A 25825-nucleotide genomic window follows, 5' to 3' on the forward strand; every position below is an offset into this window, starting at 1 on the left:
AGGCATTGGGATGTTTAACCACATCATCAAAGTGGGCAGGGGAGAGGGCACAGCTTATCCTTAAAAAGGAGGATCCTAACAACTTGAGTCACTCCATGCAAATATTTTCTCTTCTGCACGTGTGAAAGAAAAGAGACCAGATTCTGCAAATCAGACCTCATCCCTATCTTTCTTATCATCCTGCTCTCATTGCAGGTACTTGGGAATGGGAAGGAGAGGTAAAAGGTGTGGCTTATGCAACATGTCCCTCCTTCTAGGTACAGGTCTTTTGGTATCACACAGCTTTAGGATTGCAGAATCATGGGGGCAAAGAGCAACCTGGTGTTTTGGAAAAAAGAAGCTCAGTTGGCACATGCCAACCTCTCCCCCCTCCAGAGCTAGGTTCCTCAACAAGCGTGCCAGAGAAGAAGGGCTGGATTTCAAAAGAGCTGACACCCAAATTTTTTTGCTCATGTGCAAGGTCCACTACACGAGCCTCTGCTCAGTAATTTCTAGGGCAGACAAACCTAAACACAATCTGCAAGACCCAGCCAGACTGACAGCACCAGAGGGAAGTTTCATCACCTAGGTGTCTGCTCTTCTTCATCTGTTTCTGGGGACACTGCAAGGATTGGTGTGGAGACAGCTTTCCAGGTAGGGACTCAAACTAAAAAAAAAAAAAAAAAGAAAATTTAAATAATGATTGCTTTATGACCTCATTTCCACTTAAGTGAGACAAATCAAAATGTGGTCAGAATATGATGGCAAATATACCTAAGGAAAGGAATAACTTAAGAAACATGTATCTGGCACTTAGTTTGTGAAGGATAACTTGTTAGGTAATATGAAAAATTCTTGCAGGTCTCTGATCTGCACTAATAAATGAATGGGGAGAGATTGGACAGTTGCTGGATGAAGGGGTGAGTGGAGCCCTTAATGTGTGGTGACTGCATATATTATCATATTTAATCCTTCTGGTTATATCACAAGGGAGGTAGTTTTCTTCCCCCCCCCCCCGCCCCGCATTTGACTCACAAGAAGTTTGCTGTACTCAAAGTCAGAAAAGACACAAGTAGATAGATACAAGCATGCCTTGTCTGATTGAGTTTCTCTGCTGTACTTTGCAGATATTATGTTTTTTCAAATTGAAGGTATGTGGTGGCCCACATCAAGCAAGTATATGGGCACCATTTTCCAACAGTATTTGCTTCCTTTGTGTCTCTGTGTCACATTTTGGTAATTCTTACAGTATTTCAAGCTTTTTCATTATTATTATATTTGTTATGGTGCTCTGTGATCAGTGATCTTTGGTGTTACATTTATAATTCTTTTGGGATGCCGTGAATTGTGCACATATAAGATGTTGAAGTTCATCACTAACTGGTGTGTGTGTTCTGACTGCCCTTCTGATGTCCCTTTCTTTCTCCTTGGGCCTCCCCATGCCCAGAGACATAACAATATTGAAATTAGGAGAGTTAACCATACAATGACTTCTAAGTGTTCTAACAATATTGAAATTAGGAGAGTTAACCATGCAATGACCTCTAAGTGTTCAGGTGAAAGGAAGAGTCATATGTCTCCCACTGTGAATCAAAAGCTAGAAATGATTAAGCTTCATGAGGAAGGCAAGTCAAAAACCAAGACAGGCAGAAAGCTAGGCCTCTTACAACAAGGAGTTAGCCAAGCTGTGAATGCAAAGGAAAACGTGATGAAAATTAAAAGTGCTACTCAGTGAACACATGAATAATAAGCAAGCAAAACAAGCTCATTGCTGATATAGAATACTTTAGTTGGCTGGATAGATCAAACCAGTCACAACATTCCCTTAAACCAAAATCCAACTCATAGCAAGGTCTCTCTTCAGTTTTGTGAAGGCTGAGAGAGGTGAAGAAGCTTCAGAAGAAAAGTCTGAAGCTAGTAGAGGCTGGTTAATGAGGTTTGAGAAAAGAAAATGTCTCCATAATCAAACTGCAAGGTGAAGGGGCAACTACTGAGAGAGGCAGCAGCAAGTTATCCACAACATCTAGCTATGATATTAATGACCGTGGCCTCACTCAATAACAGATTTTCAATGTAGATGAAACAGCCTTCTATTGAAAGAAGATGCCATTTAGGACTTTCATGCAGCTGCTGACTTTAAGTTAAGACCAGTGTTCATTTACATTCTGAAAATCCTAGGGCCCTTAAGAAGTATGGTAAATTGGGATACCTGGGTGGCTCAGTCATTAAGCATCTGCCTTCAGCTCAGGTCATGATCCCAGGGTCCTGGGATTGAGTCCCATATCAGGCTCCTTGCTCAGTGGGAAGCCTGCTTCTCCCTTTGCCCGAAGCTCCCCCTGCTTGTGCTCTCACACTGTTTCTCTCTCTCTCTGACAAATAAATAAATAAAATCTCCGGTGGTCAGTCTGTTAAGCATCTGCCTTCAGCTCAGGTCATGATCCCAGGGTCCTTGGATCAAATCCCGCATCAGGCTCCTTGCTTAGTGGGGAGACTGCTTCTCTCTCTGCCCTCAGACCCTCTCCAAGGGTCTCCAAGATTGTGCTCTTCCTTGCTCTCTGACAAATAAATATATAAAATCTCAAAAAAAAAATTACAGTAAATCTACTCTTCCTGTGCTCAGTAAATGGAACGTCACAGCCTGAATGATAGCACAGCTCAGTCACTGTTGAGACCTACTGCTCTGAAAAGAAGATTCCTTTCAAAATACTACTTCTCATTGACAGTTTCCCTAGTCCGCCAAGAGCTCTGATGGAGATGGACAAGATTAATGTTGTTTTCATGCCTGCAAACACAACATCCATTCTGCAGCCCATGAGTCAGGCAGGGACTAAGTCTGACTTTTAAGTCTCATTCTTATTCTTTAAGAAATAAAATTCGTAAGGTGATAGCGTCCACAAATGGAGATCCCTCTGATGGATCTGAGCAAAGTAAATAGAGAAACTTCTGGAAAGGACTCACCATTCTGGACACCATCAAGGACATGCATGGTTCATGGGAAGAGATAAAAATATCAACATTAATGGTTTAGAAGAAGTTGATTCCAACCCTCATGGAGGACTCCAAGGGGTTCCAGACTTCAGTAGAGGCAGGAACTTCAGGAACTGCAGATGTGCTGGAAATAGCAAGAGAACTACAATCTGAAGTAAGCCTGAAGAGCTGACTGATTTTGCTGCCATCTCATGATACTTCAGTGTATGAGGAGTTGCTTCTTACAGATGAGCAAAGAATGTGGTGTCTTTAGATGAAATTTACTCCTGGTGAAGATGCTGTGAAGATGGTTGGAATGCCAACAAAGAATTTAGAATATTATGTAAACTTCACTGCTGGAGTAAAGAGGCAGGGTTTGTGAGGATTGACTCCAATTCTGAAAGAAGTTCTACTGCGGGTAAAATGTCATCAAACAGCATTACATGCTACAGAGAAATTGTGAAAGAAAGAGCCAGTCAATGTGTCAAACTTTACTGTTGTCTTATTTTAAGAAATTGTCACAGCCATCTCAACCTTCAGCAGCCAGGACCCTGATCAGTCAGCAGACATCAGCATTGAGGCAAGACCTTCCACCAGCAAAAAAGATCACCACTCACTGAAAGCTCAGAAGATGGTTAGCATTTTTTTTAAAGCAAAGTATTTTTTTAAAAGATTTTATTTATTTATTTGAGAGAGAGAGCATGAGAGGGCAGAAGGCCAGAGGGAGAAGCAGACTCCCCCATAGAACTGGGAGCCCGATGCAGGACTCAATCCCGGGACTCCAGGATCATGATCTGAGCCAAAGGCAGTTGCTCAACCAATGAACCACCCAGGTGCCCCTAAACAAAGTATTTTAATTAAGGTATGTACATAGGGTTGGTTGTTTGGTTGGTTTTTGTTTTTTGGTTTTTTCACATAATACTGTTTCATCATTTTGTTTTCTTCAAACAACTGACAGTGATTTGGGAGAGAGACACAGGACACACACACAGAAAAACCAGGAACATGCCACCATTCTGCACATTGCCCAACATGTTAAAGCAGCAGGATCCAAACAAATAGTGAAACCTTGGTGACCTAGATGTTTTTCCATAGAAACAAACTAATACTGGCTCATTTCTGCAAGTCCAAATCTTTCATGACCACTCTGAAGAATCCACATTCTTGAGGACCTAAGCTGAAAAGAAGTATCAGAGTCCTGGGAAGTCAAAGTGAACAGAGAACAATCCAGCAGGAAAAAATGCCTCAGAGCTAAATATTTAAGTGTCAATAACTTCTAGCCAAAGACCATGTGGAACACACCTAGAAGCCAGCTGAGTCAGATTTATTGTCTGTTGCAACAAGAGAGAAAGCACACCTTAAGGAAATGTGGCACATCTCAGTAACAGTGTCAGGAGGGACTTGCCAGGTGATTTGGGGAAGGGTTCGAGGAAGCATGTGTTTGCTCTGCTTGGATACTGTCAGAAAGCATTGCAATTCTATTGAAGACTCTTGTCCTTGAAGCAGGAAGAAAGCACAGGGATAAAGAAGTGGCAGCCACTTGTTACCTGGGGAGAGGAGTATTTGACCATTTTTGCAGAGAAGACAGCCTTCTTGTTTTGTCCATGCTCAAACATGACTGTGACACAGTCTCTTATTTGTTTCCTTCCATCATGGCCACAGAATGATCTTGCCTGATGTTGTTGTTCTGTAAAAATGTTATGTTTTAAGGTCTGCTTTTTAAAAAAATTCTTTCCCAAATTCATAAAACTCTAATTACAAAGTGGAATGTGGAACTATTTTAGATAAATGACCTGTCGTGCAGAAAGTAGCAGAGGGACAAATAAGTACAGACAATGACTTTCTTCTAACATTTACATTTAGAAATTTACAACCACTGACTCTATCAATAAGTCATCTTGATTTTTTTAAAAATAAAAAATCAGCACCATTTGTTGAAAAGACTATCCTATCTCCATTTGTCTAGACATCCTTTTTTTCTAAGATTTTATTTGTTTGTTTGAGAGAGAGAGAGAGAGAAAGAAAGCATGAGAAGTGGGAGGGTTCGAGGGGAAGCAAACTCCCTGCCAAGCAAGGAGCCTGATGCAGGACTCAATCCCAGGACTCCAGGATCATGACCTGAGCTGAAGGTAGTCGCTTAACCAACTGAGCCACCCAGGCGCCCCTAGACATCCTAGTAGCAAATCAAATGACCACAAATGGCTATCTATTTCTGGGCTATTACATTTCATTGGTTTATTTTTCTTTATGCCAAGACTCCTCTATGATGATTACAGTGGCTTTCTAGTAAGCCCCTAAATCATGTAAATTTTAGAATCTGTGACTTTCTACAAATAAGACTTGGGATGTTTTGTGGCTAATTTGAAACTATAGATCAATTTGGGGGGAGAAATGGTGACATACTAGGAATAGTAAGCCTTCTGATCCTTTTTCCCTTTCATGTATCATTATGGATAGTTTCAACTGCTGCATCTTCAATTTCATTGATCTTTTCTTTTGCAACATCTAATCTACTGCTAAAAACAGCCAGTGTATCTTTCATTTCAGATGCTATATGTTTTCATTTATATAAGTTCCATATGCATATTTTTTATGTCTTCCATTTTTCTTCTCATGATCATGTGGTCCTTTATGTTCTTAAACATGAGGAGTAATATTATTATAGCTATTTAATGTCCTTGTTTGCTAGTTCCAAAAGCACTTCATCTACCCATTTTTATTTCTTTAGGCATGGAGAAACCTTATCTGCAAGTATTGCAAAGAGTGGGAGAGACTCTTACAACAGGGAAGAGGCACTGTTGTAACAAAAACAAAACAAAACAAAACAACAACAACAATTTTGACCATAGGCCTGGCAATGTCTCCTCTGGGTCCGTTTTTACTGATTTTTTTTTCTCCCGCTTATGGATCACGTTTTCCTGATTCTTTCTATCCCTAGCATTTTTTATTGGATGCTAGACAATGTGAATCATAACTATGAGTTGATAGACTTATAGTGTTGTAGTTTGTTTTGGTGCATAGTTAAGCTATCAGAATGAGATGATCATTTCAAGACTTGCTTTTAACCGGTGTGGGGTGGATTTAGAACAGACAAGTCTGAATTCAATCCTCTGCTGAGCATCTCACCTGATGCTCTTATGTTACGAGGTCTTTCCACTTCAGCCTGTCAGAATACAAACTCTTCCCAGACTTGTGTGAGCTATCAGAATTTTTCCACTTGATCTTTTCCAGTGGTTCTTTTCCTAGGATAAAGGCCAAGGTAGTCTCCCCTTACAAAGTTCAGCGATGAGCCGAAGACTGTAGGAGACTGCTCTTTCCCAAAGATCTCCAGAATGCTCTCTCATTCTCCCTCTCTCATTTTCTGTCTTTCTCATTCTCTCTCCCATCCCCTGCTTTCTCTCTTTCTGGAGCTCTATGCTGGCCTCTCTCTTTGTATGCTCAAGTCAGTGAGACTGCTGTGGTTTGGTCTGGTTCCATTTCCTGGAGCTGGAGCCTTCAAGCAAGCAGATGCAGTCATGAAGCTCACCTTTTCTCTTTTCCTTTTCTAGGGTTGGCAGTTCTGTGCTGCGCAGTATTGTTTCATTTGCTGTTTAGTTTTTTGGTTGGCTTTTTTTTCTAAGTATTTGATCTCGTTTAAAAAATTTTTTTATTTGGCAGAAAGAGAGAGAGAGACAGAGGGTGCACAAGCAGAGTGAGCAGCAGAGGGAGAGGGAGAAGCAGGTTCTCCACTGAGCAGGACCTGGCATCATGAGCTGACCTGAAGACAGATGCTTAACCGCCTGAGGCAGCCAGGCACCCCTCATTTACTGTTTAGTACTGTCATTTTTTTTCCCTGGTGAGAAGGTGAGTCCAGATCCTATTACCTTAGCTTGGCCAGAAGCAGAAGCCTCCTCCCTGCTGTTCGAGTCACAAAGTGACACAGTTCTGACCTGAGCGTGGCATCTCATTCATAGTCAGTTTTAATGCAACATCTTCTTAGATCACTTCTTTGGTGCCTTCACTTAGAAGGGACATTGTACTCCTCCAAAGATCATAGTTCTAAAGTACAGTGCTGTGACACAGGCTCTTTTCTTCTTTTCCATGTGGTTGGGATTTTATAGAATGTTTTGGTAATCCCAACTTCAGGCAGTGAATCAAATATGAAAAAATGCTATATTTATTCTACCTAGTAATCTGTACAATATGCACCATAGGGGTAAGAACGAGGCTTTGAGATGGCATAAGGCTTTTAAAAAGGTGGTGGGGGGGGCAGTGGTAAATACCAGTTTGGAATATAGCCTGGAATTTTTTTAATAGGTTTGTTTATATTTTAGACCATGTCCTAATGCCCACACTGAAAAGACTGCAGCAAAATATCCTGCGATACGTAGCACTTTAACTCAGGTGGGGAGGAGGAAGAGGAAGAGGAGAGGACAGAAAAGGGTGGGAAGGAAGAAGAGAGGGAGAAGGAGCAGGGATAGTTGTAAAAAAATAACATGTTCAGCGCTGACTATATGACAGATAGTCTTCAAAGCCCTTATTGACTCATTTAATGTATTAACTCATTTAGTCCCCACAAAAATTCTAGCAAGTAGATAGTACTACTATCCCATCTTCTTTTGAGGTTGTGAAAAATCAACAAAAGGAATTCTTTTTTTTTTTTTTGATAGAGAGATGTATCATTTTATTTTAGAATTTACATGTTAGATTAAAAGTATCATTAAAAACTTTTTTTGGTAGATAAGTCTATTTTTGTTTATCTATTTTTTATAAACCCCTGTGTCACCCAAAATTGTGACACAGTTTTGTATGCTATGTACTGGTACATAGTAGATGCTCAATAAATATTTTTTGAATGAATAGTTTTTAGCAAAATAGCTATTGTTTCTCAAATGCATTCTTTTTTTTTAATTTATTTTTTTCAGCATAACAGTATTGTTTTTGCACAACACCCAGTGCGCCATGCAAAACGTGAACAAGAACCATATGGTACTCTCCACAGATGCTGAAAAAGCATTTGACAAAGTACAGCATCCCTTCCTGATCAAAACTCTTCGAAGTGTAGGGGTGGAAGGCACATACCTCAATATTATCAAAGCCATCTATGAAAAATCCACCGCAAATATCATTCTCAATGGAGAAAAACTGAAAGCTTTTCCGCTAAGGTCAGGAACACGGCAGGGATGTCCATTATCACCACTGCTATTCAACATAGTACTAGAAGTCCTAGCCTCAGCAATCAGACAACAAAAAGAAATTAAAGGGGAAAAGGAATTCTTTTGAATGGACTCAGGAAGCCAGCAGAGGGAGCCCCGGCCATACCACTCCCCCTTGCATTCACAGCCGACCCAACAGAAAATAAGCACCATCTTACTCCCCGTGAGCAATGGCCACCACTCAGCCAGTAAAAAGCCTCTATACTTGGAACCTTTTCTTTCCTCCAATAGACCTTTTGCTTAGAACAGCCTTCCCAGCTTCTCTCTGACTTATATAAAAGTGTTCCTCTCTTTTGTTCTCCAGATTTGCCTACCATTTTCTACAGCTTCCTTATCCAGAACGGCAATTCTTTGCTAGTCCCAAGTCAGCCATTTTTGATGGTAAAATGACTGACAGTTTTATTTGTGAGGTTAACAGAGGAAACCAAGGCCCACAAAGAGTAACTTCCTTCCCCACTGTTACATAGCTCTTCACTGGTGGAGTCAGAAGAATCACTAATGGCAAATGAATTTCAAAAGAAAATGTGCTTGTCAATCTAAAGTCAAACCGATGGCTGGAATACACTGAAGGGTAAGAAAGTGAACTAAAAACATGTAGAAAGAGCCTCCTGTGCTTTCTACCATGCTCAGCCTTCCCTGGAGTTGGTGAAGACTTTAGGGACGCTCACACGGATGAAGAGACATGGAAGGGGGACCTGATCATTGGAAAAGAATTTAACTACTCATTTTTCTGAATCGCCTCCAGCTTCTTCTCATTCCTGGCTGTTTCTTGGTTCTTCCTCCAGGCTACAGTATCTTCCACAATGTTCCTATTGCAAGGTGCCCAGATGCTGCAGACACTGGAGAAATCCCTGAGGAAGAGCCTTCCTGAATCTTTAAAGGTGACTGTAGAAATTTCTGGGTGGGGAGAAAGGAATAGAAATTTCCCGTGAAACAAGAAAAGAGATTAACATTTATTGAGCATTTGGTCTATGACAAGTGCTAGTGGTGTTTTCTCTCACTGAGTGGCATTACCTCTGTACAAGATATGTGCTATGATGTCTGTGTCACTGATGAGGAGACGGAGCTCAGCTTGGTGATTTACCTAATATCACATAAATAGTAACTTCAATGCTATGTTATGAACATGGGTATGTTGGAACCTGACTGCCTTTTGCTTTATATTCTGTGATTATGGAAGTGTTCCCTTACTACTTTCCAAAAGAACATTCTGTAATAACATTGGAATTTTGTCCAGATTTTTCCTCCAAAGTTCACGGAGACTGCATGTTAATGTTTAATTTATTCTCCCTAAAAGAACACTTCCCAGGTGACAGGTTAACCATCATGTCCTCTCTAACTGACTTCCTAAGAAGCCAATTCCCATTTTAATTTAAATTTCCCAATTTCTCCGAACTGACTGCACATCAGGCTATTTCATGACTGACTCTCAGTATCTCCCTTAATCTAGTACATCTGATCAAAAATCTCAGGATTAAATTGGACGCACACATAAATACCTACATCCAGAACGGGCAAGCACGACTCTTAATGCCATTCTTGGGTATTCTTAATGCCATTCTTGAGTACTTGCTTGTTTTTTTCTTTAGCACCAAAGTGACAGGGTGTACTCCAGCAGAAACAAAATAACAACTGTGTGTCTTCATGTATGTGTATGTGTGTTTAGAGGACAACTGTTCTTCCCTGAAATTTCTGTAGACATAGAAATTAGATTATTAGGGGCACCTGGGTGGTTCAGTGGGTTGAGCCTCTGCCTTTGGCTCAGTTCATGATCTCAGGGTCCTGGGATCGAGCCCCACATTGGGCTCTCTGCTCGGCAGGGAGCCTGCCTCTCTACCTACTTGCGCTCTCTGTCTCTGTCAAATAAATAAATAAAATTTTTTTTTAAAGAAATTAGATTTTTACTGTTTTATAAGACACCCCTATAAGATGCATACATTTTAGATAAGATAAATGTATTTGCTCCCTCACTCCCTCACAGCTCTGTTACTAACCCCTTCTTTCAGTATAAAGGAGAAAAATATTAGCACTATTTTATTTGGAGATCACATGGCTTAATTTTTAGTTATTAGACACAGACAGATGAAACAAGTTGCAATATTCTTTAATTACTATGAAAAAAAATGACTTTGAGTCACAGCTGACCCTTGAACAAGATGGGTTTGAACTATGTGAGTTCACTTATGTGTGGATTTTTTTCGGTAAATACAGTACTGAATATATTTTCTGTAATATATTACTGTAAATACAGTACATAAATATATTTTCCTTATAATTTTATTAATAGCGTTTTCTCCCTTACTTTATTTTAACAATATAATGTATAACATACAAAGTTGTCCTAATCAACTGTTCATATTGTTGGTAGGAATTCTAGGCAATTGTGAATTATTCATAGTTCATAATTCATAAGTTTGGGGAGAATCAAAAGTTATATACAGATTTCCATTGTGTAGGGAATCAGTGCCCCTAACCCCCATGTTGTTCAAGGGCCGACTGTGATCCATAACTAAAGTAACACATTTTGGTAGATTCTCATTAACATTAATCTCTATTACCTAATATTTAATTCCTTTCCTTTGGTGATCCTTTCAATTCAGGCAACCTTGCAGAGAAAGAGTCAATTTTGGGGGAGGAGGTTACATTAGCTAGACATTCTACGAAGAATTGCCTAAGATATTTTTATGCTAAGGAGCTCTTTTATAAATTTTTCAGGTCACAGGTTTACTTCATGCTTTAGTGTAGAATTTTGTTATTTGAATTTCTCTTTACCTCTTCTGTTAGTTGGACCTCAAATATTTTGAGAAAACTCTTGGTGAATCCCAAGTGTCTTTTCTTGAAACATCTCTGTGGTAGGATATGGTGGCCCTCTTAGTGCCTCAATTCATTCTCCTTTGGTGCATATTAAAGATACACATTTCTCCCTAACTGAAATCTAAAATATTTTTATGCCAGGTACTTTTAATGGATGTACAACCTAAAACTCAAAACTTACTTGAGTCTCAGATGAGAAAAAGTCCAGCCATTCCTGTAAGTGTTAGACGTTAAATACATTGTAGTACTTGGGTCAATTCCAGTTGAGTCAACTTAGAGTAGCTGCCTGGCATGATCCGAGTTCAGCAGGAAAAAAAGAAGAAAAATTTAAATAATTAGGCCATGGGAATAACAAAGAGTGACAGTTCTACATGTTTTCAGATCCCATCATGGATAATATCGTAGTGCAAATCAACTTTACAGGCCCCAAATGCAAGTGTGTAAAAAGGTAATGTCTATAATTTGCCCAACTATACTGAATTTCTGTATCAAGACTCCACTTATGGTGAAAACAAAATAAATTTAGATAAACTCAGTCAACTCTGAGTTTTTTTTTAAGATTTATTTATTTTAGAGAGAGAGAGAACATACACAAGCAGGGGCAGGAACACAGGGAGAGAGAGAGAGAGAGAGCACAAGACTCCCCACTGAGTGCAGAGCCTGATGCAAGGCTTGATCTCATAATCCTGAGATCATGGCCTGAACCAAAACCAAGAGTCAGATGCTTAATTGACTGAGCCACCCATGTCCCCCTCAACTGAGTTTTCTTCCCCCTTCTCTTCCCCACTCCTTTAACATCAACAGTTTATGTGGTACAGAGCAGGGGGAAAGATATTGGTATAGTCCTTGGTCATCATCTATCCATGGTGGAAATTATTAAAGTATATACCATCTTTTTGGCCTTGGGTCATTGGCATGTTCCCATGCTGGTATCTGAAGAGGTTTCGTGTTTACGTTTACCATGAGGCCCACGCGGATATCCACTGCAGCATTCCCCAATCCCCAAACCACAGAAACACAATGTCCAGGATGAGGGTGGGGATCCAAGACTGGGCCCCAAACCATGGGACTCACAACCTATTCTCTTGAGTACTTTGCTGTAGCCTCTGCTTGCTGGTGGAAGTTCATTTAATCTTTCCAGATAATAATGTGGTCATTTGGGATGCCTGGGTGGCTCAGTTGGTTAAGCCGCTGCCTTCAGCTCAGGTCATGATCCCAGGGTCCTGGGATCGAGTCCCACTCATGCTCCTTGCTCAGCGGGGAGCCTGTTTCTCTCTCTGCCTCTGCCTGCCGCTCTGCCTGCTTGTGTTCTCCCTCTCTCTCTCTGACAAGTAAATAAGTAAATAATATCTTTTAAAAAAATAATGTGGGGGCGCCTGGGTGGCTCAGTGGGTTAAGCCGCTGCCTTCGGCTCAGGTCATGATCTCGAGTCCTGGGATTGAGTCCCGCATCGGGCTCTCTGCTCAGCAGCGAGCCTGCTTCCCTCTCTCTCTGCCTGCCTCTGTCTGCTTGTGATCTCTCTCTGATCTCTCTCTGTCAAATAAATAAATAAAAAATCTTTAAAAAAAAAATAATGTGGTCATTTATGTTAAGGAGCATTAAACATGTACATAATCTTTGAGCCAGCAACTACTCTTCTGGATATTCTAAGAAAATAGGTGCCTATGCAAAGATTTCTGTGCAAGCATGTTGTATGAAAAATTATTTGTCAAAGTGAAAAGTTGGAAATGGCTAAAATTACCACCAATAGGCAAATAAATTAAACTGTGGTACATCCCTACAATGGAATCCTATGCAGCCATTATAAAATAATTGAAAATTTTTCTGTTTATGAACATAGAAATATACCCACAATGCATTCAGTGGGGGAAAAACACAATGTATCAGATCATTTTATTTTTACAAAATTGTTGTATCTCTATGTGTATGAAAGAAGAAAGTCATTTTAAATCCTAAAATGAAGAATGGTAGTCTTAAAATCATCAAATTTTATCTGTCCAAACATTTTACTATATGCATGTATGATTCATATTGGACGGGGAGAGAAAGCTCTCCTCATTAAAAGTTAAAAAAAAAAATATTTCTTGGAGATGGTTTGACCTAGATGTCCTATTTGGCCTTACACTAACACAAAATTCCATGATTTCATAGAAATAATTCTTGTCCTGATCAAACAAGACACTTTACCATCTCTTCCTAACAAGCCAACTCTCTCTCCCTTACTTGGGATGCTGCAGGTTTATGGGACTGTCTTCCACATGAACCAGGGAAATCCATTCAAGCTGAAGGCCTTAGTGGACAAGTGGCCTGACTTTACAACAGTGGTTATCCGCCCTCAGGAGGAGGTAAGTTGCCAGAAGTTGTATGAATATGCCTCTGTGTTCATTTTTGCTGTAAGCCTGCCAGGCACCAGGAAGTGTGGCAGCCCCAGGAGATAAAGAAATGTATTGTGTGATGATGAGCAAGTCCTGTCCTCAAGGAACTCACAGCCTGGAAGAAAAAATCCATAAGCAAATAAAAGAACATGGTGTGAAGTGTGCAAGAACAGATATACAACACAGAAATAGCCTAGGTGAAAGCTGATTCAACTATGAAGGTTGGAGATGGAGGTTACAGGAAAAGGTCAGAGAGACTTCCTGATGAGAGATTTCATCTACACTGGATTTGGGGCATATTTTATAGATAGTGTTAAGCTGAAAAGAAAAAGAGGCCATTCTAACCAGAGAAAAAACACCAAGGGCCAACATAGGAAGTTGTGAGGTAGCATGATGAGTTAGAATGATCATTAAAGGGAAATTTATAAAACTATAACTTCCATACACATTTAGGGAAACATTTAAAGAGAGAGAGAGCATAAGTGGGTGGGGGAGCAGAGAGAGAAAGAGAGAATCTCAAGTAGATTCTGCACTGAGTGAGGAGCCTGTGGCAGGGCTAAATCTCACAACCCTGAGATCATGACCTGAGCCAGAACCAAGAGTTGGACACTTAAACAACTGTACCACCCAGGAGCTCACATTTTGGGGAAACACTTAAAAACTAGAGAAGCTAAACAGTTAATACATTTCAGACAAAAGCTCCTAAGCTTATTATTAAATATGCAGTAAAATTTTAAATTTATAAATTTATTTATAAAATTTATAAAAGTTAATAAATTTATAAAATTTTATAAATTTAATATATTAATAATATATAATTAATAATATAATATAATAAATTTTAAATAAATTTTAAAATTTATAAATTTATTTATAAAATTTATAAAAATATAAACATTGTATCTTTTATAGAAATAAATTTATTTGAAAACCACTAAATTAAATAATATATAAATAAATTTGTATTAGTAATAAACACTGAAGGAAAATTAAATTATTTGATCTCTAATGTTAAATGTGATCTTAAGGAACAAAATTTTATTAGTGGGTATCCTTGCTGACTTGTCAGTGTGTTTTGGGGCAACCTTTTCCAGTTATTTTTTAAGAAGCTTTCTAATTCTACACTGAGCTGTGGTAATATTTTCCTATGCCTCCTTCCTCCCAATAATCTCATCTGTTATTGGAAGGAGTTAAGATGATAGAGGAGTAGGAACCCTAAGCTTGTCTTGTCCCTCAAATACAACTGGATAGCTATCAAATTATTCTAAACACCCAAGAAACCAATCAGAGTTCTGAAAAAACAAATGCAAGTCTACAAGTAGAAAAGCAACTGCCCTTTGGAAGGTAAGATGTACAGAGACTTGAATCTGGGGTGATACGGATGCAAGGAGGGAGCCTGCTTAAGGAGGCTACTGCAAAGTATTATAAGCAATTGAGTGCAGAATTGGTACTAGGAAGAGCTTCCAGGTGTAGGAACAGGGAAGACAGCTGAGAACAGAAAGTGTAGGCGCTGGCTTTCTGCGCTGTGTTGCTATAAACCTGCAAACGACTGTGTGGTCATGTGACAGCTTTCTTGGGAACAGGTCCAGCAAAAGGCAGAAGCATACTGAGACCCTCCCTGGGAGAAACAGCACAGGTTCCCACCACAGGACTCCCTAAAATTTTGGAGTTTGAAACTCAGTCGTGTGCCTGAGATAAAAATGCTTGAACACATGAAGGGTGAACACAGAGTTCTGACAAAAACCAAGGAGACGAAAGTGATTGATGGCTTTTCTCTGAGGGCTCACTGAAGAGTTGGGGCTGAGAATTTTTCAGCTGGAGAGCTGGGCACCGCCATTTTCATCACCCCTCCTTCAGGGAGCAAAACTGCGCCACCTAGTGGAGTCTGGAGCTGCTTCCACTGAGCCCTGCCTCTCTGCGCACTGGAGATGCATTTCCACTAGGACAAATCCACCTAAGAATCAGCTCAGCTGGTGCCTCCTCCAGAAAACCAGCACAAACAACTCGCTTACACCAAGTTAACTGATCATAGAGGGCTGCATATCTTCAGCTGTCAGGGAAAACAGTATATAGCACTTTTGTATTTTTATTCTTTTAGTATTTTTTTTCAGTTTTTTAAAAAATTTTTTCAATTCTTTTTTTATTTTTATATGTACTTTATATCTTTATTGTTTTATTTTTTTCCCTTTCATTGTATTGCATTATATAGATATATACATATATTTAGTGTTTATATGTATATGTACATTATATATTTCATTGTATTGTATTTTCTATATATACACATATGTCTTTATGTATATGTTCTTTATTCCTCCCTCCCTCTCTCCTTTCTTCCTTTTCTTTCTCTTTCTTTCTTTCTTATCTTGGTATCTAGTTTTTTTTTAGCAAGCAGACCAAAACACACCCAGGATCTAAGGGGGCTTTTCATTGTTGTTGTTTTTTCTTTCTTCTTTTCTTTTCCAGACAAAAATGAAAAGACAGAAAAATTCACCCCAAAAGAAAGAACAGGAGGTAGTACTCACAGCCAGGTATTTAATCAATATGGCTATAAGATGTTTGAAATAGAATTTAAAACAATTATAAAGACACTACCTGGCCTTGAAAAATGCAGAGAAGACACCAGAGAATCCCTTAATGTAGAGATAAAAGAACTAAAATCTAATCAGGCCAAAATTAAAACTGCTATTACTGAGATGCAGCCCAAAGAGGAGGCCATGAAAATGAGTATGAATGAAGCAGAAGAAAGAATCGGTGATATAGAAGATGAAATGTGGGAAAATAAGGAAGCTGAAAAGAAGAGGGAAAGGAAACTATTAGATCATGAAGGAAGACTTAGGGAACTCAACAATTCCACAGAACAAAATAATTTCTATAGAAGAAGAGTCCCAGAAAAAGAAGAGTGAGGAAAAGGGGCAGAAGGTTAATTTGAACAAATTATAGCTGAGAACTTTCCTAATTTGGGAAAGAAAACAGGCATCTAAGTCCAAGAGGCACAGAGAACAACTCTCAAAATCAACAAAAATAGGTCAACACCTCAACATATTATAGTGAAACTTGCAAATTACAAAAATAAAGAGAAAATCCTGAAAGTAGCTTGGGACAAGAGGTCCTTAACCTACAAGGTAGAAACATAAGGCTGGCAGCAGACCTGTCCACAGGGTCCTGGGAGGCCAGAAAGGACCAACATGATATATGGTCCATATACAATATGGACCAGCATGATATATGCTAAATGGGAAAATATGCAGCCACGAATACTTTATCCAGCAAGGCCATCACTCAGAACAGAAGGAGAGATAGAGTTTCCAAGACAAACAAAAACTAAGGAATTCATGAACACTAAACCAGTCCTGCAAGGAATATTTAAGGGAACACTTTGAGCACAAAGAGAGACCAAAAGTAATAAAGACTAGAAAGGAACAAAGACAATCTACAGAAACAGTGACTTTACAGATAATACAATGGCAATAATTCATATCTTTCTATAATTACTCTGAATGTAAATGGACTAAGTGCTTCAATCCAAAGACATCAGGTATCAGAATGTATTAAAAAAAAAACAAGAACCCTGGAACAAACAATCCAAAATGGTATGGAACCAGAAAAGACCACAAATAGCCAGAGGAATGTTGAAAAAGAAAATGAAAACTGGAGGCATCCCAATTCTGGACTTCAAGCTATAATACAATGTAATCATCAAGACAGAATGGTACAGGCACAAAAACAGACACATAGATCAGTAGAACAGACCAGAGAGCCCAGAAATTGACCCTCAATTCTATGATCGACTAATTCAGCAAAGCAGGAAAGAATATTCAATGGAAAAAAAAAAACAGTTTCTTCAAAAAATAGTATTGAAAAATTGGACAGCCTCATGGAGAAGAATGAAACTGGACCAATTTCTTTACACAAAAATAAACTTAAAATGGATGAAAGACCTAAATGTGAGACAGGAATCCATCAGAATCCTAGAAGAGAACACAGGCTGCAATCTCTTTGACCTCTGCTACAAGAGCTTCTTGCTAGACATATCACCAAAGGCAAGGGAAACAAAAGCAAAAATGAACTATTGGGACTTCATCAGGATAAAAAGCTTTTGCAAAGCAAAGGAAATAATAAACAAAACTAAAAGGCAACCTAAAGAATGGTAAAAGATATTCACAAATGACTTATCTCATAATGGGTTAGTATCCAAAATCTATAAAGAGCTTATCAAACTCAAGACCCCCCCCCCAAAAAAAAATACAGTCAAGAAATGGAGGGGTGCTTGGGTGGCTCAGTGGGTTAAAGCCTCTGCCTTCGGTTCAGGTCATGATCCCAGGGTCCTGAGACCAAGCCCCACATTGGGCTCTCTGCTCAGCAGGGAGCCTGTTTCCTCTCTCTCTCTCTGCCTGCCACTCTGCCTAATTGTTATCTCTATCTGTCAAATAAATAAATTTTTAAAATCTTTAAAAAAAAAGAAATGGACATAATCCCTACTCATCAAAGAGCCTGCTTCTCCCTTTGTCCCTTCCCCTGCTTGTGCCCTCTCTCTCTTGCCCTCTGTCAAATAAATAAATACAATCTTAAAAAAAAAAAAAAGAAAAGAAATAGGTGGAAGACACAGACATTTTTTCCACAGAAGACATACAAATGGCTAACAGACACATGATAAAATGCTCCACATTACTTGGTATCAGGGAAATACAAATCAAAAGCACAATGAGATACCACCTCACACCAGTCATAATGGCTAAAATTAACAATGCAGGAAACAACAAATGTTGGTGAGGATGAAGACAAAGGGGAACCCTCTTACATTGTTGGTGGGAAAGCAAACTTGTGCAGCCACTCTGGAAAACAGTGTGGAGGTTTTTCAAAAAGTTAAAAATAGAGTTACCCTGTGACTCAGCAATTGCACTATTAAGTATTTATCCAAAGGATACAAACAGTGATTCGAAGGGGCACCTGCACCCCAATGTTTATAGCAGCAATGTCTACAATAGCCAGAATATGGAAAGAGCCCAGATGTCCATCAACAGATGAATGGATAAAGAAGATGTGGTACATATACACAATGGAATATTACTCAGCCATCAAAAAGAATGAAATCTTCCCCTTGCAATGATGTGGATGGAACTAGAGGATATTATGCTAAGTGAAATAAGTCAAAGAAAGACAAATACCATATGATTTCACTGATATGTGGAATTTAAAAATAAAACAGATGATCATAGGGTAAGGGAAAGGGTAAAAAAGGATAAAAACAGAGAAGGGTCAAACCATAAGAGACTCTTTAACAACAGAGAACAAACATTGTAGCTGGAGGGGAGGGGAATGAGGAGTGGGGTAACTGGGTGACGGGCATTAAGGAGGGCACTTGAGGTAATGAGCACTTGGTGTTATATGTATCTGATGAATCACTAAATTCTACCCCTGAGGCTAAAAATACACTACATGTTAAACCAAATTGAATTTAAGTGAAAAAAATTTTTAATAATAATTTAAAAAATAATAAAAAGCAAATCTAAAAAATTAATAATCTCATGTTATTCAATAATTTGAGATGATCTTCCTAAAGAAGTGGTTTATTTGTTTTTTAGAGCTACACTTTATTTAGCTCTAGCATTGTTTTAAGAAAGCATTTTAAATTTTTCATCTTCTTTGGCTTCATTAAGTACAGATGGTGATTTTAATCCAGAATTTGCTATAACCAAATTTAATACTGTCACATTCATAATTGGTGTGTTCTGCAAGTATTTGAACTATAGTAAAATTTATTCTTGCCACAGATGCTTTTCCTTATCACTTGTTTTCCTCTTCTTCCCATTGGGAGTAGCAGAAATATAGGAGAATGCTTTCTAATAATTGTCTTTGCTTGATTTGAAATTTTAATGCACTATATGGGTAGAGAGTACTATTGTTATAAATTTTCTATCATAAATTGAATACTTGACTCTTTCCTCTTATCTCATTATTTAAATGATTTAGGAATAATTGCAATGCACCAATAGAAATATCAACATTTTAGTACTTAAAAATATCACAGTATATCTCACATTTTGGTCCTTAGCACATTTTGAGTGCACTCTGCGTATGGTATAAGAAAGTGGTCCAGTTTCACTCTTTTGCATGTAGCTGTCCAGTTTTCCTAACAACATTTATTGAAGAGACTGTCTTTTTTCCATTGGATATTCTTTCCTGCTCTGTCACAGATTAATGGACTGTATAAACAGGAGTTTATTTCTGGCTCTCTATTCCATTTCATTGATCTGTGTATTTATTTTTGTGCTGATATCATGCTGTTTTGATTACTACAGCTTTGTAATATATCTTAAATTCTGGAATTGTGATATCTCCTTTTTTTTTTTTTTCTTCCTCAAGATTGTTTTTGCCATCCAGGGTCTTTGTGGTTCCATACAAATTTTAGCATTATTTGTTCTAGGTCTGTGGAAATGCTGTTGGTATTTTGATAGCGTTTGCACTGAATCTGTACTTTGGGTAGTATGGACATTTTGACAATGTTAATTCTTCCAGTCCATGAGCATGGAATATCCTTCTCTTTGTTTATGTCATCTTCAATTTCTTTCCTCGGTGTTTTATAGTTTTCAGAGTACAGGTCTTTCAGTTCATAGGTTAAATTCATTCCTATGTATTTTATTTTTGCTGATGCAATTGTAAATGGAATTGTGTTCTTAATTTTTCTGTCACTTCATTTTAATTGTATAGAAACAACCAATTTCTGTGTTTTGGTTTTGTCTTAGGGTTTCCTATGTATAGTATCATGTCATCTTCAAATAGTGACAGTTTAATTTCTTTAACAATTTGGATGAATTTTATTTCTTTTTCCTGTTGCACTGCTGTGGTTGGGACTTCTAGGACTGTGTTGAATAAAAGTGGCAAGAGTGGGGGCACCTGGTTGGTGCAGTCGGTTACATGTCAGACTCTTGGTTTCGGCTCAGGTTGTGACCCCATGGTATCCAGCCCTGCCTCTGGCTCAGCACTCACTGTGGAGTCTGCTTGTGGTTCTCTTTTCCTCTCCTTCTGCCTTTCCCACGCATGTACTCTCTATCTCTGAAATAAATAGATAAATCTTTAGGGGAAAAAAGTGGCAAGAGTGGACATCCTTGTCTTCTTCCTAACCTTAGAGGAAAAGTTCTTTTTTTCACCATAACAGCTTAATATCCAAAATCCATAAAGACTTACACAACTCAACATCAAAAAACAAATAATCTAATTTAAAAATGGGCAGAGGACCTGAATTAGATACTTCTCCAAAGAAGACATACACATGACCTACGGGCACATGAAAAAATGTTCTATATCATTCATTATTAGGGAAACACAATTCAAAACCACAATGAGATATAACCTTAACAGCTATCAGAATGGCTCCCATCAAAAAGATGAGAAAGAACAAGCATTGTGTGGATGTGGGAAAAAAGGAACCTCATGCACTGTTGGTGGGAATGTAAATTGGTATAGCCACTATGGAAAACAGTAAGGACCTTCCTCAGAAAAACTGAAAATAGAAATACCATATAATCTAATAATTGCACTACTGGGTATTTACCCAAAGAAAATGAAAACACAAATTTGAAGAGATCTATGCACCATATTTATAGCAGCATTGTTTATAATAGCCAAGATATGGAAGCAACCCAAGTGTCCATCAATAGAAGAATGGATAAGAAAAGATGTAGTGTTTGTGGAGTATTACTCAGCCATAAAAAGAGTAAGATCTTGCCCATTGTGACAACATGGATGGACCTAGAGGGTATAATGCTACGTGAAATGTCAGACAGAGAAAGACAAATACCATATAATTTCCCTCATATGTGGAATCTGAAAAACAAATAAGCAAAGAAACAAAAATCAGAAACAAATCCATAAATACAGAAAACAAACTGATGGTCCTCAAAAGGGAAGAGGGTGGAGGGATGGGCAAAATGGGTGAAGGGGAGTGGGAGGTACAGGCTTCCTGTTATGGTATGAATAAGTCATGGGGATAAAAGGAACAGCATAGGAAATACAGTCAGTGGTGGTGTAATAGCATTGTATGTGAGAGGTAGTAGCTGTACTCGTGCTAAGCACAGCATCAAGTATAGTCTTGTTGGATAATTATGTTGGCTACCTGAAACTAACATAACATTGTGTGTCAACTTACTTCAATTTTCAAAACTCACAGTAAAGTGGAATTTAGAAAAATGTATTGCAATCATGAAATATAAAGAATTTGTTTCATTTCGCTTTTCCCAATGACAATAGGAGATGCTGGATGATTTTGATCACTACACCAATACTTACCAAATCTATTCCAAGGACCTCAAGAATTGTGAGGAATTTCTTGGCTCACCAGAAGTCATCAACTGGAAACAGCATTTGCAGATCCAAAGTAAGAGAAATGGGATGTGTGTAGCCTCACTTCTTTGTCCTAAACAATTTTCCCTGAGTCATATCTCCCGTCCTCCAAGCTCCAGACCCTCAGCCTGCTGCCAAATTTTTAACTCACTCGTAAAGGGAGAAAAAAATACTCTTGCAAAGAATGGGTTTTATAGGGAACCATAATATAATTTCTTGATAGCCAAGGATTTATGGCATATTTTGCAGGCATATCCAGGATCCCTCAAGTGATTGGGTCCAAAGCAGAGCTTCCCTTAGGGCTTTCCATTCCTGGATTAAGTGTGACAGCTTGTGCCATAAAGCACCTCCCAGACCATGAAGGACAATGGTCATGGTTGTGGACATGCCCCCAGAGTCAGACTCCTTGGAATGGCATCTGCTTGTTACTTGCTATGTGATTCTAGTCACATGACTTAACCTCTCTGACACCTGACACATGACTTTCATATACAAAAATGAGGCTAGGAATAGTTTCTAGAACACTGAGGCATTGAGAAGATTAAATGAAATCTTGAATAGGAATTTCTTACTACGATACCTGGATGGATCTGTTAACTTTTGCTGTGTAGCAAACCTCATAATTCTGTGAATCAACTGTTTGGGCTAGGCTCCGCAAGACAGTCCTGATGATCTCACTTGGGTTTAGTCAGGCAGTTGCAGTCAGTTGGTGGTTGGGTTACGGGCCAACTGATGCGCCTGGCCTCAGTCACATGTCTGAATGATGGTTCTGGCTGCCAGTGTTGGCTGCTATGGCAACAATTTGTTAGGAGCACGTGACCTCGGCAGGCTAGCCCTAGGCCTATTCATATGGTACTGGCTTCAAAGTGATTGAGATCACAAGGAGAGGGCTAGCCTCAGTGATCAAGCACTTTTGTTTTTCTCCACATCAAATTTACTTTCCCCCACTGGCCAAGGTCAGATGCAGTGCAGAAGAGGATAGTCCAGGGAATGGATACAAGGAGATGTGGGTGAATGTAGGCCATTATTGCAAAAGTCTACCATACTGAGAACATAGTAAGTGCACAATGGATATTGGCTACTATTTTTCTAAAGCCTTCCTCTCCTTTCATTTCAAAAATACATGATTATGAAGTCCAGAAAACTTGGTTCCAGTCTTGCTTTGCCATTAAAGGCTTAATGAATTTCTGGGCTCATTTTTACTCACGTAAAATGGAGGAAATTGTACAAATCGTGATGATGAGACTCTGGTCAGGCAGTAGCACTGAGCCTAGGTTCTCTGTAAATCCCAGACACTTCCTACTCCCCTGGGACGCTTCTCCACAGGATGTGCTCAAATCACTGTCTCTCCTTATAATCCCATCTAGGTTCCCAGCCCAGTCTGAATGAGGTGATACAGAATGTTGCAACCAGTAAATCCATCCAAGTCAAGCAGACACAGTGCTTTCTCTATATGACGGCGAATGCGGTGAAGAAACTGGTCCCTTCCCTGCTGGACATAAAGCAGTTATCCCCCGGTGGTGGCAAACCCAAGACCCCGTGAGTTTCATGCGAGTCAGCCTACACTACTCACAACTCCTACTGCTGACCTAGCCTCCCGTTTGCTCTCCCTGCTTCTACTCAGGCCCATCTGCAATCAATATTCATCAATGCAGCCAGAGTAATCTTTTTTAAAAAACTATGTAATTCAGGGGCGCCTGGATGGCTCAGGTCATGATCCCAGGGTCTTGGGATCAAGCCCTGCGTGGGGTTCCTTGCTTGGTGGGAAGCCTTCTTCTCCCTCTCCAGCTTCCCCTGCTTGTTTGTGTTCCCTTTCTCTCGCTCTCTCTCTCTGTGTGTCAAATAAATAATTTTTTTTTTAAGAATGTAATTCAGCCCATTCCTCCTCTGCTTAAAACACTCCATTTCCTCTTTTATCTAGAGTATATCCAACTTCTGCCCAATTCTTCGACCTATCCTGTCCTTCCTGCACACTCGCTCCAACAACAGTGGCCTTTTTCTGTCATTCTGTGACTGCAAGCTCACCTGTTCTCCGGGACTTTGCATCCGCTATTGCCCCTGCCCCCTCTGTCTCTTGAGGCAATAAAGGTAGAGAACAAACACAGATCTCCACACTCATGGACTTTTCTCCTGGGCCTCCACAGCAACCAAGAGATGTTTCAACTCTCCTCCCTGGACGTTACCCACGCTCCCTTGGTGAATAAATTCTGGCATTTCGGTGGCAATGAGAGGAGCCAGAGGTTCATCGAGCGCTGCATCCGGACCTTCCCCACCTTCTGCCTGCTGGGGCCCGAGGGGACCCCTGTGTCCTGGGACCTGATGGACCAGACAGGCGAGATGCGGATGGCGGGGACTGTGCCTGAGTACCGGAAGCAGGGCCTTATCTCTCACGTCCTCTATTCCCAGACCCAGGCTCTACACAAACTCGGCTTCCCCCTGTATTCACACACAGACAAGAAAAACAGAATTATGCAGCAGATATGTAACAATCTGCACTACATCCGCCTGCCCTGTGACTGGAACCAGTGGCACTGCGTGCCTCTCTGAGGCAGCCCTGCACAGAAGACCGTGTGGGACGGGCCTGGGCCTGGGAGGCAGAGGGAGAGAAGACGCTGTTACGTAACAGACGTAAGACGTAACCAGCGTACAGACGTAAGACGTAACAGCGTCTTCTGCCGCTGCTAAAGAAATGGCACTATTTGGGCTGGGGGGAAGCAGCACGATTGGTCAGCAAGGCCACCCTCATTCCTGCACACACATCGCAGATGGGCTTCTGTAGATTTGTCTGTATGAAGCAGGCCCAGGTATTCCTGCTGTGGCCCCCACATAAGTGAGCCCCCCACACTTTCAGGATCTCGGTGACACTGCTTCATGAGCTGCATGGTGCCCCAGATCGCTTCTCCTGGACTTCCTACGACATGGATTAGTAGAGCCTTGACAAATTTTCCAGGGAGGGATAATGTTTTCCTGGCATTATGAATTATTCCTGTTTCTTCCTATGGCTGCTTCCTTAGTGATCAGCAAATGTGTTCTCCTCATTAGGTTTGCAGAGATTATCTTTTCCTCTGATTGCTACTTTGGAAGTACATTAAATATATACAAATAAATACGAGATGTTAGGTTACATTAAATATATACAAATATATGCGAGATGTCAGGTTAAACATAGTACACATGAAATAGCAGGGAGAGTTAATAAGAAAGAGACGTATGGGGGCGCCTGGGTGGCTCAGTGGGTTAAAGCCTCTGCCTTCCGCTCAGGTCATGATCAGGGTCCTGGGATCAAGCCCCGCATAGGGCTCTCTGCTCAGCGGGGAGCCTGTTTCCTCCTCTCTCTCTGCCTGCCTCTCTGCCTACTTGTGATCTCTGTCTATCAAATAAATAAATAAAATCTTAAAAAAAAAAAGCCTGTGTATTTTTTAAAAAAAAAAGAAAGAGACATATGTTAGCCTGTCCTCTCCCCACTCCTGCACTTTCCTAAACCCACCTGAACCCCCAACAATAAAAAGATTTTGTGTTTCACTGTGTAAGTTGAAGTTCAGTGGTTCGTGATGGCGAGAGCATGGGTGAGTTTATGGAGAGAGGGAGGTGAGAGCAACCAGGGAGTGGAAATTTTTTGAGAAGACACAGAAGATGACAAGGAGGGTATGACTACGTATTGCCCCACTTGCCCTCAGCATGTTATTTTAGGACGCCTGGATTCTCTGAAGTTCCCGGGAGAACCCGGCTGGGAGTACCGGGTTGGGAGTGTGGTGGGGTTATTCTTCCTGGTGGGGACAGGCGCACTGGGAGGATTGTTTTGCCCCAGCAAATCACCTGGACTAAGAACCTGTTTCCTTCTGATCCACCTAAGTCTGGCATTCGGCTATGGAACTGGGGATGGAATGCCCCACCCACCTACACACACAGAAATTGAGGTTAATTTCTTGGCCAGTCAGTGTTTCTCGACCTTGGCACAGTGAACATTTTAAGCTGGACAATTCTCGTTGTGGCATAGGGACTGTCCTATGCATTTATACACTGCTTAACAGAACCCCTGGCCTCTACCCACTGAGGCCAGTAGCATCCTCCATCCCAGTTCTGACAACTAAAAATGTCTCCAGATATTGATAAGTGTGCGCTGCATGCAAAGTCACCTGTGACCGAGAGCCA

At 40.0% G+C, this 25825-nt stretch overlaps 1 protein-coding gene across 1 annotated transcript; it reads left to right on the forward strand.

Moving 5' to 3' along the window:
* The first annotated feature begins 469 nt into the window (after positions 1 to 469).
* On the forward strand, positions 470 to 24428 carry LOC123950023 (glycine N-acyltransferase-like). Its single transcript, XM_046017855.1, has 6 exons — positions 470 to 633; positions 8927 to 9022; positions 13193 to 13300; positions 21581 to 21707; positions 23041 to 23212; positions 23818 to 24428. Exons 2-6 carry the CDS (start codon positions 8945 to 8947, stop codon positions 24218 to 24220), a joined length of 888 nt encoding a protein of 295 aa, XP_045873811.1. The 5' UTR covers positions 470 to 633; positions 8927 to 8944; the 3' UTR covers positions 24221 to 24428.
* Positions 24429 to 25825: the final 1397 nt, after the last annotated feature.

Source organism: Meles meles, chromosome 8 (genome assembly GCF_922984935.1).
Source record: "Meles meles chromosome 8, mMelMel3.1 paternal haplotype, whole genome shotgun sequence".
Lineage (NCBI taxonomy): Eukaryota > Metazoa > Chordata > Mammalia > Carnivora > Mustelidae > Meles > Meles meles.

Coding starts and splice junctions, on each gene's coding strand:
- LOC123950023 (XM_046017855.1), top strand. CDS start 8,945: ATGTTCCTATTGCAAGGTGCCCAGATGCTGCAGACACTGGAGAAATCC. Junction 13,301..21,580: donor TTATCCGCCCTCAGGAGGAG/GTAAGTTGCCAG, acceptor CAATGACAATAG/GAGATGCTGGATGATTTTGA. Junction 21,708..23,040: donor ACAGCATTTGCAGATCCAAA/GTAAGAGAAATG, acceptor AATCCCATCTAG/GTTCCCAGCCCAGTCTGAAT.